General features: G+C 33.6%; 2 protein-coding genes across 5 annotated transcripts in view; one reads left to right on the forward strand and one right to left on the reverse strand.

Moving 5' to 3' along the window:
* The window catches only part of LOC132708277 (protein madd-4), a 535,295-nt gene that overhangs the window by 158,422 nt on the left and 362,646 nt on the right, over positions 1 to 14,227 (reverse strand). The window lies entirely within an intron of this gene.
* On the forward strand, positions 370 to 5,251 carry LOC132708028 (uncharacterized). The gene is made up of 4 exons (XM_060680128.1): positions 370 to 408; positions 483 to 1,004; positions 2,693 to 2,788; positions 4,641 to 5,251. The coding sequence occupies exons 1-4, from the start codon at positions 397 to 399 to the stop codon at positions 5,178 to 5,180; spliced, it is 1,170 nt and encodes a 389-aa protein (XP_060536111.1). The 5' UTR covers positions 370 to 396; the 3' UTR covers positions 5,181 to 5,251.

Consider the following 14,227-nt stretch of genomic DNA (forward strand, 5'->3'; position numbering starts at 1 on the left):
ACAAAAAGCAATAATTAAAACTAATACCGTTTATCAGGGCAGTATTGGGGAGATGAACAAAATTTAACTATCGGTAAGCTATACGGAGTACTGAATAAAATAAATTAACATAACAATGGACGGCAGTTTTTTTTTTAAATAATAAATAAATTCGCGACTACAGCATTATTCGTAGTTCACGTATTTTCCATCACATGTCAAAAACAAATGGCGTATAGGAAATTTCGTTACGCGGAAATCGTATACCCAATTTGTTATTTTGTAATAATAACCGCGTCAGACTTAGAGGACGCCTTTTGATATTCGGCAAGGTTACTTCTAATATATAAAACTATCGAATGCGAGATTTCAAACCGTCAGTCGCCCAGATTTCGTACTAACAATCGCTGCGTCAAGATGAAATCCCAAGTAAGTTTATCTTCCGTTCGATTATTTAACCACCACAATTTTATTGCTGTTAATTGCTATTTGTGTCTTTCCAGGTCGCTTTCGCGTTTGTCGCATTCGTCGCCACCGTCAACGCTGGTGTGCTCGTCGGTCCTTCGGCGAAAATCCTCCAAGGGCCCAGCAGTAAGACCACGGTAGTCGGACCCGACGGCAGCGCCATTTCCGCCGTTGCTCCAGGTGGTCAAATCGTCCACGAAGATCATCCAGGTGTTGTAGCTCACGCCGTTCCCTTTGTCGCCCACGCCGCTCCAGTAGCAGCACATGCAGCTCCAGTTTTAGCTCATGCTGCTCCAGTTGTTGCCCACGCTGCTCCAGTTGTAGCCCACGCTGCTCCAGTTGTAGCTCACGCAGCGGCAGTTGTAGCTCACGCTGGTGAAGCTGATACTATTGTAGCCGGACCTTCGGGTACTATCGCTACTGGTAAATCAGTAGTAGGGGGACACTTGGTCCACGCACCAGTAGTTGCCTACGGCAGTGACCTCCACGAGGGACAATACGTCCACGATCACAGCGAAAGTTTGTACGATGACGGGTCTTACAAGCCTCATCTTTACCATTAGACCCAGTCGGGCGTGATACTACCATTATTTCGAATAAATTTTAAAGCGAGTGAACTTAGTTTTATTTTTCAAAGGGTGTGGTGGATGTAAAGTACAAGAATGTCGTGAATGCTAATAAGAAATAGCAAATGAAAAATATCTGAAGTACATTTGTTCGAAATTTTTGTTTACAAATCTATACGTCATACAATATATAGATAGTCAAATTTTTATGGCGTGAGTACAACGGTATATGAATGTCGTGTCGGTTGAATTGGATTGAATTATTTATTATTAATAAATAATCAATCATAAATGCATTTTGTGCAAAACATCCATTATTTCCAGTTATAGAGAATTTATTGCATTTTATTTCCAAACAGAAGAACCGTCGAGTGTTTTACTTTGTAAGGAAAATTGACCAAATACTCAATTACCACCACAATCAGTAATAACTTTGCTATGCTATATTTTATGCCGAGAAATTTGAGTTAGTTAAAAAATTATTGAAGATCTAAATCTTATGCCGCTCTAGTAAATACAAAACTCAACAGTGAAAGAAAATTTGTGTCAGTAATTGAAAATAACACGAGCTTGAAAATCCTTAATATAACTTCAGAAATTTTAATAGGAAATTTCACTAATTTTACTAACTTAGAAAGAGAACTGAAATTGTATAAATTAGAAACACAGTTAATTCCAAAACTAAAATAGTGACCAAAAATTCTTGATTGAAGTTTTTAAACATATGTTTACAGATAAAAGTCACAATTTTATTTTGGGAACTTTTGAGAAACATTTAGTTATCAATTGTTTTTATAACTGCAAAGAATAGTTTGTCAATTTAAGGATTGTAAATTGCAAAAGTTGCTATTATCGGAATGTATCAATGGTATTGTTGAATTAATAATTAAATTATACATTTTTTTTGTAATAATATAATTTAATAACAATGATAATATATAGTATTTTGTTACTGTAAGATTTTAATGTTTTAGATTTTATGTTTTTCAATTTGCTATGTAGGTATGAATGTGTGTCCTTGAATGAAAAGAAAATATTATTATTTTTTGTTTCATTTATATTTATTCAAATAGGTATGTGGTATAGGTAAAAAATTGTACGATTTCTGAAGAAGGGATTTAATTATAATATAAAAATATAAAAACGTTCATAATTTTTCATATGATAAACGTGCATATTAGAAATTTATTGTTCATTTCAAAATTTTATGCATTTCAATGAGCATATAAGGGGGTTTTTTGCTTGCATCTTTTCCGCTCCTTAATTTCGACATCAAGACATAATTGAAAAAGAGAATACGTTACAATTTATAATTTAAAAGTTATTTCAATTAAATAAAATTGATAAAATGATTAATAATAATCAAAAAGAGTTCGCTTTAAAAAATGTATATATTATTTAGAATTTATTTATATTTTTATAATTTATAGTTTTACCGTTTTTTAGAAAGATTTCTTTTATATTATTATTATAATAAAGACTACATTAAGATTAAAATGACCGTTGCAGGGACAAAATCGATAACGCGTTTGGAGGTTTAATCTTTTCGACTGCAGTCGTTTATTATTAATTTCGTTTAAGACTGTAACTCGCGATAACCGCCTACTAAATCACAACAAGAGAAAAAATTGTCGCGACTCCGAAAAAATCCGGAGAAAATCCGGAGTCTGGGGGTCGGACAGCAAGGACGTCCCCGTCGTATAAAAGAATTGGACCAGAAGATGGGCACAGTACGCTGTGTTCACCGACCCGAAAACAGACACACCATGAACTCCGTCGTAAGTATATTTGAATGAGTTCTTATTACTAGACTCGGGAAAGTAGGGTTAAGTTTAGCGAGTATCATTGAAATAAAAGCTTCGAAGTTGCTGAAATAACTATGTTGCTTATAACTTCACAATTTAATCAGTCTGCAATTTTTTAGTTTGCTGAAAATAAATGTGAATAATACAAAATATAATATATATTTTAAATGAATATTCATTTGAGAAGATTTCATTAAATGCCTGAGATTTTTCTCGCACAAAGTGGCTGATGTTAAAAATGAGAAGTGAGTACTAAATTTTAGTTGGAAATTTTAATTACAATAGCAATCATTCAATTTTTTTTAATTCGTTATTAAATTTTGACAATTTTGTGATATTTTTAAAGGAAAAATTGTAATAGCAAAATCCCATTTACCGGAAAATCTACTAATAAGTATTTTATTTCGATCACTCAATGCTAATTATTGTCTAGTTAAGTTGGTACTTTGCGCAACAAATGTGATACAAAACTTGGTATAATCCTAATCTTTCCAAAAATCAAGAGATTATTACGAGAAACTTGATTAAGTAATAGATATTATTGAATTGATTTTCAAAATGCAATTTCTACATTTATGCAATAATTTTAATTTTAAAATATAGTTTACCACTTTCACAGAACACTGGTTATTTTGTATTTTTAATTTCTTTTTGATTAATAAAGCAAGGTAATAATCATCTTTATATTTTTAACTAACCTTATTACTATCGTTATTATTTAAAAATACTTTTTGAATGGATGTGTAACTTTAGACGTATCCGCATAGGCATATATTTTGTTGTGCTATGCCTAAGGGACTCAGAGTTTAGATTGGAATCTAAATTGCTGGACACTCGAAACGGGTAGATAAAAATTGCACACCATTTTGAAAAGCACATCTCTGCAAAAGTAAAAAAGCCATTTGGACAGGGATGTCTCTATATAAAGGCCCACTTTATACGCTTTCGCTATTGCTACCGCTATCAAATAAAATCTAAAATGACAGTTTTTTCTTTTCTTTTCATATTGCGCGAAAATTAATGAAGCATAGGTACTAAAACCATACAATTTGTTTTACCTATTTTTGAGTTTTTTTGTAAGAACTTGTAGGTATAACCAACTCAGTCGTAACTTTTGAGTTGTCGAAGTATGTGAAATTAACTGAAAGAAGTTCAAAATCGTTAAAGTCAAAGTTAAAAAACCAAATTAATAAACAAAAAGTATCAAATTGTTACAGAAACTGGTAAAAATATCAAAAATCGTTTTTAAATTACCCACCTCTCTAGCGTGCGGGAAGCGTCACTTTATCACGTCAGTTTTATTTCCCACGGATATTTCCGGGGTTTTACTGCACGAGTTTGGGAGTTTTGTCAATTCTGACGACCATGTTAGTGCATATATTCGTGTTGTTTGGCGAAAATGTACCCAAAAACTAGCGGTCGTAGAAAAAGTATAGTATGCAACACGTTTGGGAAACTTTTTAAATCACTCGTTTATTAAACACTCGCTCCGCTGCGCCCCGCTCGTGTCAAATAAACTAGTGAATCAAATGCCGTTTACCACACTTGTTGTAAATTTTAATTTAAAATTTACCATACGGTTTACCATTTTGTATAATAAAAATTATACGTTTTAAAAATATTCTCTACAAAAGTAGCAATAATTAAAGGCACACCTCAAAACTGTTTTAGTTTTGCGGCATCTTTGAATCCATTCCGCAATATTTGGTTACATTCATTTCGAGTGCCCAACAGCTAAGTTTGCTTTATCCACATTAATTTATTAAAAGCCCTGTGTATTTATTTATCCCTATATTTTATCAAGAGAATTCTCTCTCTCTCGCAGGTGATCGTCCTTTTCGCCTGCTTAGCCGCTGCCAGTGCAGGCGTAGTGGTCGCACCATCGACCAAAATCGTCCAGGGACCTAGCACCAGGACTACAGTCGTAGGTCCGGACGGTAGTTCCATCACATCTTCGTCTCCAGGTGGTCAAATTGTGCAGGAAGAAACCCCCGCTGTAGTAGCTCGTTCGGCACCTGTGTTGGCGGCAGCAGCTCCAGCCGTAGCATACTCAGCTCCTGCAGTAGCTTATTCCGCACCCGCGTTGGCTTATTCGGCTCCGGTAGCCGCTCATTCGGTCATATCCGGTTACCACGCCCCATTGGTGTCCGCTTATTCCGCCCCAATAGTTCCAGCGTATTCCACGTACTCAGCTCCGTTGGTATCAGCGTATTCGGCGCCGTTGTTGTCTAACGGAGTCGTTGCTCAGAAAAGTTTGGACACAGTCGTATCCGGCCCGTCGGGTACTATTACAACTAGCAAGACTGAAGCCGTGCCAGCAGTAGTAGCCGCCCCCCAGGTCTACGCAGCAGGATACTACCTTTGATGGGTTTAATTTTGATGTAACGTTGTAGGCAAATAAATGTTTCGACGATGGCTTTATGATTTTCATTTCGTCGCTCCTCGTTGTTGTATATGAAATGCAACTGAATAGTAAATTGTGCGTCTGATATAACAGTCAGAATTGACAGATTTGAAAATTCATGTTCGAACGAAAAATTTAGACGTTTCTATAGGAAATTTCAATATCCATAGGCGCCATGAAACATTGAATGGTAATCATAGCGCAAGAATGCTTCCTGCAAGTTAGCAATAATTTAATAAGTATTTTTTATAGTAAAAAAAATATTTACAATATTCTTCAGTCCTTAACTTAAAAATGATATCGATAATAATGAAAATCGACTTTATCGATATAGACCGACAAACGAAGGTAGTTTTGGTTAGTTGATTAACCATTGAGTTCTACTGAAGAAATGAAAGAATGCTCATATTGGCTTCAATATCTGCTATAGAAATATCCAAATTTGTCCATACTGTATATTTTAGTCGATTAAATACACTCATTAGTGTTACAACTGTCTGAATTGCTTATTAATTTCGGAAACAAATTAGTTATTTTAAGTTTAATGTTGGAATTGTATATAGCATACAGGGTTATATATATTATATTATATTATATATATAGTTTACAGGGTTTGCCAAAGCTACCTTGGAGTTGATGTTACACTGACTTCAACTGTCTATTATCAAAGTTCAATTTTAAGATATCTTATCTATAATCACTATATTTAGTGATTTACCCTTTAAAGCAACAAGTAAATCAAAAATCAATATCAATTTTTTAGTCTCACATTGGTAAAACTTAATTTTGTTAAGGGTTTTTGCATTTTTTTTCAAGAATATAAAAATCCTTATTTGCACTAATTCACGGGTAAATAATAGTTATTTCCTTACGAGTGGGTGGGTGGGGGGAAATGTGTTTTACATTAAAAGTATGTGTATTGTGTATATTTTTTTCTACTCCCGTCTGTAAAATACCTAATTACACACCGATCTAGCGTGCGGGAAGAGTCACTTAACCACGTCAGTTTCGTTTCCCACGGATCCGAGCCACTTCGGACATTCGGATGTTATCGGAGATTTTACCGCAGGGTTTAAATTTTGACTTTTGTCAATTCTGACGGTCATGTTGTGAATGTATTGGCGTTGTTTTGCAAAAATGTACCCAAAAAGTAAATGTTATGCAATATGTCAGACAATTTAAATACTACGTGCCATAAGTTACAATTAAAATCTAGTTAATTAGTCGGTAAGTAAAGTGACGTTTATAATTTAAGCTTCCCACAGAAAATTTACATACCGTTCGCATGAACTTTAGTGGTTTTTACAGTTTTTATATCTTGTCAAGACCAATGGTACCATTTTCAAATATCCATATCTCATCAGTACAAATAAAACAAAATTTAAGGTACGGACCTGTTTTATCGTGATTATACGATCTTAAAAGCTTTATTTTACATACATAATTACAGTCTTTTTCTTCAAATAAACTACTTAATTATAAAAGTTAAATAAACAACATAACGTTTTAAAATGGTGTTTATTCCGTTGTTTATATGACATATCCAGTAATATATATCTCTCTCCGTCTAATGTACACAGTTAAAAAGAGACAAGATTAGCAGAACCGATCGAAACGATAAACGAGTAGGTTTAATGGCAACGTGTGAATATGTTGTACGAAATCTGTTGTTATTTTTAATTTGTTAAATTATGATTTTTTCGTGACAGTTGTAGAAAAAGTATAATAAGCAACTCATTTGGTAAACTCTTTATCTCACTCGTTTATTAAGCACTGCCTGTTCTACTGCTTTTTGGAACTATTTTATCAATTAAAACAATGTCTTTTACCTTCTGTTAAAATACATTCAAACATTAGAACTTCTTAAATTTCACGACAATTTTAAATAATAATATAAATTAAATATCATTCACTGATCGCCTAACTTCAGTAACCAACCGCCTACGACTTTAATTGCTTCGAAAAAAAAAAGTTTAGTTAAAATAAATTAAGCTTTTTAACTCAACAAAACTATATTTAACGTAACATACGTCCTAAAACTAAAATGTTGCCAAAGATTGCAGTTGCGGTGGATAGAGGAAAAAAATATATCAAAAAATACGTAGCTATTAGATACAAAGTGTCAGTTTTTCCATATTTCTGCGATTGAACATGCTTTTCTCTAAGGGGATAATAGAAAAAACATTCATTCAAAAAACCCAACCAATTTTCCGGAAAACTATTGCCCAGTATCGCTCAGAATTTGCGTATTTATATTCCCTTTTTAATATTTTATCCAAACATCCGGAGCCAGGGAGCGTAATCGATTTTTGTTTATTTCGGTACTAAAATTGAAAAATAAAACAGAAAAATCTATTATTAAATTTCAAGCGTCCCGGTCTCGTTCCGCGAAATTCGCGTTCAATTTAATAAAGAGGAGGGGGGTACCCTCCGGCTCGCCCATTGGAGAGAGAGAGCCGAAATGGCGGAATTAACATCGTCGGCATTTTGAAATGTTTAAATGTTATTAAGCTTTCGTGTCCGCTATTTTTCGCCGTTTATTACATTTTCACGCCGAAATGTTGGAATACAAAAATATTTTAATTCAATCGGAAGGGCTTGACGTTTCATACAAAAGTGTATCTAAATCTACCGAGTTAGCATTATTTTCTGCCATCACATACGACTTCAATATGAAATAAATTTATTTAAGCGCCTTTTTTTAAATTGGACACTCTGGGTTTTAGCCAACCTGACAATACCTGTCCATTTTTTTCAGTACATCGAGACCTCCTTGCAGTTATTAGTGCCAGATATTTTCCAGTTGGTGCCTTCAAAATTCTGGATAATCTGTCGTCTGTCTTCTCACGTGGCCGGTCCATTGGAGTGTTCTGGATTTCATATACCTATCGCTTACTTTGTATGAACAAAAGAATTACAAACGGAAATTTAATTTTTAAATGAATAGGTATGTACGAAGTACCAGTAAAATTCGTAAATTGCCTCAATTACATTGAAGAGAATTGAAATTGTATTTTTTCTGGATATGAAAAAAAAAACGAGAACGCAAAATACAAAAAACTAATAAAAAAACAAGACTAAACATTTTATTAGACATTTTCTCAAGCAGCTTCAAATAACGATGTTAACCAACCAACAAATGTGCCTGTATTAAAAGAAGAAGTATCGTCCGTCCAAGATTGCGTTACTACAGGACCTGAACGAAGATGATCTCGACCTCAGACTACAGGTTTGTAAAGCTATGATGATACTGTTTAGTCATGAGGCCACGTTTTCTTCAAATGGTAAGGTAAATATTAAAATTTTATTGGAGCTCGACATCATGTTGAAAACTAACCAAATCTGTCTATCGCACTGTGGACCTATGTTGTTGATGTAAATAAGTTTATGCTTGCTATAAATTGATTAACATACTGCCTGTCTGGTATAGATGCATCACATTTTTAGGAAAAAATTGTAGAGACCATTGTGTTTAAATAGAATATAATAATATAATAAATAAAAAAATATAAATTCCATTTCTTTAGAGAGAGTAAGTGAAGTGTTAAGGACCTTGGAGTAATAATTGATAACAAAGTTTCTTTTACGAATCATATAAATGCTCTTACCGCGCTTCCTGGTAGATGCTTAGGTTTTATTTCTAGATTTAGTGTAGATTTATTTCCATCATCGTGCTCGGCCTCATTTTGCTCGACAAGTGGATTGGTGGAAAAGGATCAATAGAATGGCCTGCAAGATCTTCAAATATTACTCTGCTGGATTTTTTCTTTTGGGGACAATTAAAATCAAAAATGTATCAAACCACGAAGTTTCTTTGGAAAATTAAAGACCATGAAATAAGGCAAATTATAAACAGTGAGAGAGAGGTATAAAGTATACTACAAGAAATATGCGTGAAATTTGATTTGTGTTGCATGTGAACTGGATTTGGCGTGTTACCTTGTGAACAATGTATCTGTTGTGCAGTCTGACATTTTCGGTGGTGTTTTGTCGGAATGTTCGAGTGGGTATGGTGTTTGCAGTGAAAGTAAAAATAAAATGCCAAGAAAACGAGATTGATGGTCTTTGTTAAAACTCCCAATAGGACAGTCTTTACTGTTTCGACTTGGAAAAACTATTTCAATGACGGACCATATAAAATTCCTGGAACTTCATTTTTTGTTTGCATTCAAGTCTGAGCAATTTGCGTGGACTTCTCAAAAGATAGATCATCTCACTCGAGGCAATTAGTAGTATATTATGGTAAACGGCATTTGAGTCGAGTTTACCAAACGTGTTGTATACTATACTTTTTTCACGACTCTTAGATTTTAGTTACATTTTTGCAAAACAACACGAATACATTCACTTAGTCACGTCTGACAAGACCGTCATAATTCAATCTTAATTTTAAATTCAATTATTCAAATTAAAATTCAACAGATTTATAGGGCAGTAGGATGGAAATTTTGACAAGCCATAGAGTTAAATTGAGCATTTTCATATAAAATCCTACACTTCGAAATTGTTGACGGTTACCTATATACTTGAGGAGGGCGGAACTAAAGGAGGGATCAATAACGGACGCGCGATCAATCTAGAAGATTTGTAAATATTATTAGTAGCCTGTGGGAATTTATTTGAAAACTACGACTCTCTGTGAACGAGGAACTTTAAGGCATTTTTATAGAAGACGTTTTGCGCACACAATATTTCTATACTTTTAAGTTTGATTCTCAAAGCTATTTTAAATGTGTTGTTAATAATTTAATGTATTTTAATCTTATATTTTTTGGAGTGGCTACATGTGCCGGTGCAACTTTGCTGTCATATTATGAATTTATCGGCAGTAAGGAACATTATTAACATTGGTGTTATTGTTATTATTATTATAGTAATATACATAGAGTAGTTTATTTATATATTGATCATAAGAAATAGATGAAATTCATTGCCAAAACTTGTATTAATCAATGACGTGCCTTACAGGTTAACCCAAATCGCTTTTATAAAATGAGGCTCCTTAATGATTTAGAGAGTGTTTAATGTTTAAAATTTAAGAAATATTCTTGGCAAAAATTTTATTTTTTTTTACTTGGTGCAATAATAAAATTAGAGAACAATTTCAATAACATGAAAATATATTATTTATGTGACTTAAGTTAAATCTTAATATTTTGTTTGTATTTTGTTGTTCAGCATTTTACGGTTAAAATATTTCTAATTATAATGTATAATGGACAGCGTTTATTTACATTCGAGTGAGAAAAACGTGGAAAAAACGTTAAGCGAGTGCCCATTAAATAAAATTGTTGTTGTTTTGCGCATTTTACATGCTGGGCGAACGAATAGATCCGATAAAGTAACGCTTTTATTTTCCTTTCGAAGAGGAATGACAACACCGTCACACTAAGATGTGATCCACTGTCGCCATCTTATTACGCTCTGCTCATTGAACATCGTTATTCTTCAAATATTGTTTGCAATTTGTATTTTATGCGTGAAAAATGGAAATCGCGTTCTTTGCCATTTCACGTGGGACGCGTCATCAAAATCATCGAATAAAGTTTTGAATTTTTTTAAGGCATAAATCTCGATTTTAACGTTGGAGCGTGGATAAATGGCTTACAAGATATGAGACAATTTGATGATCTGAATAATAATGCTGGTGCTCAAAATCAAAAAGAGTTACAATTCACATTAGTAAAACACTTGCCTATAGCATTAGGAAAATTTTTAAAAAAAGTTCGAAAACCACAGCTAGTGGAGGAGACCTCTTTGGAGAGGATCTTTCGGATCTAATGGTATTTAGATACTGCAGAATAGTTACCTATTACTATTGTTAGCAAGTTACTATACCTGTAACTTGCTAACAATTTTTATAAATAAACATTGTAACATTCTTCTGTAAATCCTACAGTTAAAAGTTGATGATAAATAACATATTACTGTGAGGTTCACCCAACCTATCTTTTGTAGGACAAATGTAATTTCCAATTATATATTTTAATTATCTCAAGATTTAGCAAAAAACCAAACTGTGCCTGATCATTTTTGCATGGTCACTAAATTGAAATGATTTAATAATTGTCCATTTTGTTAGTTATCTGATATAGCAAATTTCGTATAAGAAAAAGTTAGACATCTTAATAAAATTAAACCGCTCATCTTAAAGAACCTCCAGGGCTCCCGGACTACAATGCACGAATTTTATATTAAAAAAAAATTATAGTAAATATTGCAACAAATCATGTTATATACTTTTAAGTAAAATTTACATCTTTTTACTTTACACAAACTTACACTAAATTGCGTCATACACAAATTTCTGATATAGATAACAGACAAGAAAAAGTCAGAAAACAATGGTACTAAAGCTTTAACATAAACTGGTGCCGAGCCCATGGCCACTCCCAAACAGGAAACTCCGATTTACTGGTTTGCGAAAAGTCACGGCAACTAGCGAGACAAAGATCTTCAAATTTTGATTGATAAACGCAACCGTTTCAGTTTGAATAAACGATAGGCGTTACTTAAAATAACATTTTAATCTTATACCGCCTAGATCTGATCAACTTATTGGACAAACGCTTTAAGGTTTTAATATTATTTCTACATGTCACATGGAGAAAAATCCAATTTCCACAATTGAAAGAAGGATCCGAAAATTGTTATTGTACGACCAAAAATGTAGTGCATTTATTGCTTAGACGTTTTATGTATTTTACAATACCTTAACAGCAGACCTTCGCAGATGGTAAAATGCATCCCAACAGATATTTATTCTGCATTAAGAAGGTCCTGGTTGAGATGGACCGTAACGAATATTTGTAGAAACTTGAAAATTTTATTTGAAACGTAAATGGAGCGTTTTAAATTTGATTAAGCATCGATGCTGCGGGATAATTTCCAATAAGTAGGAGTGTTTATTTGATGATATGTATCATTCTTATATTTCACTGGATAGGTCAGAGAATAGGGGTAAGTACCTAGCAACATTCTTCTTCTTGTGTTTTTGTGTCTTCTACATAGTTCTTCGATTTGTAAACAACAGTCTTTTTAAAGGCTATAGATTATTGTCGTGGTAGATAAAGATATGCCATAGGAATACAGATAAATATTTTTTAAAATCTTACAATTAAACATTTTTTTAACGTTCCGGTTTTTTAACACTTTAAAATGTGGAGATCGTGGAATCAAACAGATGTTCCCCTGACATGGAAAACAACTCAGACGAAGTACTAGTCGAACCTAATGAAAATTTAGACGACGAACTACCTCAGCAAATAAAAAAACGTATCCATTTGTTTTCGAATGCTAAACAAATTGTTTTCAATGTTTACAATTTTATAAGAAATTCGGAGGGGGAAGTAGCAGCAGCAATAAGAGCAAGTGATATAGAACGTAATAAATTATTACTTGTACTAATTGTACCAATTTTTTTAAGAATTGCTCGACGAAAACGGCTGAAAACATACTTATATTTTGCTTGTTAGTGTAGTTAGATAAATTCCTAGGACGGCCCTGGAATGTTTATGGGTAAGGGTGTGCTCGGCAGGGTGTTCCATAAGGGGCTGCGGTTTTGGAGTAACAAAGAGTAGGCAAGGTTAATTATGGGGTCCGTTGTAAAAGCACTATAATTCTGGTCGAAGTATACCTATCTAAGAAAGCTTCAGTGACGAAATGTTTCTTAAATGAACTGGTAAAATTTCTTTGAACTTGTTCTTTGAAGAAGTGGAGAAAATGCAAGATGCATTTTTTTGCAACATTTGTATTTTTTGTCTGTTTTGTACAAAACATGCAATTTTTCCAATAACCGGGAATTTAATGCATTTTATTGCTAAATAAACATCCTGACCAGCCCTTTTCGACATAGTACGTATTTGTCAGTTTATTACATTACAATGGGACCGACTCAGGTACGGCACTGCTTTCGTATCTATGAATAGATTCATAGAATTACCCAGGACAAACCCAACAGTGTTAAGACGGCACTAAATTTAAAAATACTTTATTCTAACCTATTTCATGTTACTTCTTTGGCTCGCGATATCAAAAAGGTGGCAAAATGTATAAGAGACCAGTTTTCATTGGTAAATGATTTAATTAATCTAGTAAAAAAAGTGTTTCAAGTGTCCCATTTGATAAGGAAAATTGTCCAAATACTCAATTACCCCCACAACCAATAATAACTCACTGAGGAACTTGGCTATCCCCTCCTATATTTTATGCCGAGAACAACTCATCTTCTGTTCCGCTAATAAATGCAAAAAGTCTTTTGCCCAACAGTGAAAGAAAATTTAATATTCATAAAAGTAAATTTTCCTTTTGTACCTATAGGACTCAGGAAGTTGTTTCTATGACAGATTCAGTGACCTTAACAAATCAATTTGAGGTAGATTGCAAAAAGTTTCAGGTTTGTTTCAAACAGTTTATCCTAATCCTAAAAAATATTTCAGTAGTTTTTATAGGCAATTTCACCAATTTCGAAAGAGAACTGAATTTGTACAAATTAGAAACACACTTAATTGCAAAACTAAAATACGACGGTGGAGCGAAAAGAATCTGGCCACACCAAGAGGTCTACTTTTGGGGCGGCTTCCGTTGTTTTCGTGAAAATGGGAACACTGGAAAAGCGGGCTCTTATCAAAGCCTTCCATTTGAAAAGTTTTGCACCAAAAAAAAAATTAAAGAATTGATGGGTTTGAGAATTTAAATGGGTCGTGTGAGCACCTCTGACGAACATCGCTTAGGAAGGTCACAACTACAAAAATGGTTTAGAAAATCCATCAAGCAGAGTTGGAAGTCAGCTGGTTGAAATTGCACGAGCTGAGACCTATAGGATGTCAGCTGAACGTGTGCGAAATATTTTGCATAACCATTTAAGTACGGAAAAGCTGTGTGCAAGGTGGATCTGTGGTGGATCCATCACTATACTCCCGAAAATAAGGAACGGTCAAAGCACTGGGTTGCAAAAGCATAACCAACTCCAAAGAAGGCTAACACGGTTTGATCGGCAAACTGGGTTA

The sequence above is a fragment of the Cylas formicarius genome, unplaced genomic scaffold (genome assembly GCF_029955315.1).
Source record: "Cylas formicarius isolate icCylForm1 unplaced genomic scaffold, icCylForm1.1 PGA_scaffold_10__41_contigs__length_53128322, whole genome shotgun sequence".
In the NCBI taxonomy this organism is placed as follows: domain Eukaryota; kingdom Metazoa; phylum Arthropoda; class Insecta; order Coleoptera; family Brentidae; genus Cylas; species Cylas formicarius.

What these genes read in the sequence shown, in the direction of transcription:
- LOC132708028 (XM_060680128.1), top strand. An exon ending in ACAAGCCTCATCTTTACCAT is followed by an intron (nt 1,005 to 2,692) that starts TAGACCCAGTCG and finishes GGGGTCGGACAG; the next exon opens with CAAGGACGTCCCCGTCGTAT. An exon ending in GACACACCATGAACTCCGTC is followed by an intron (nt 2,789 to 4,640) that starts GTAAGTATATTT and finishes TCTCTCTCGCAG; the next exon opens with GTGATCGTCCTTTTCGCCTG.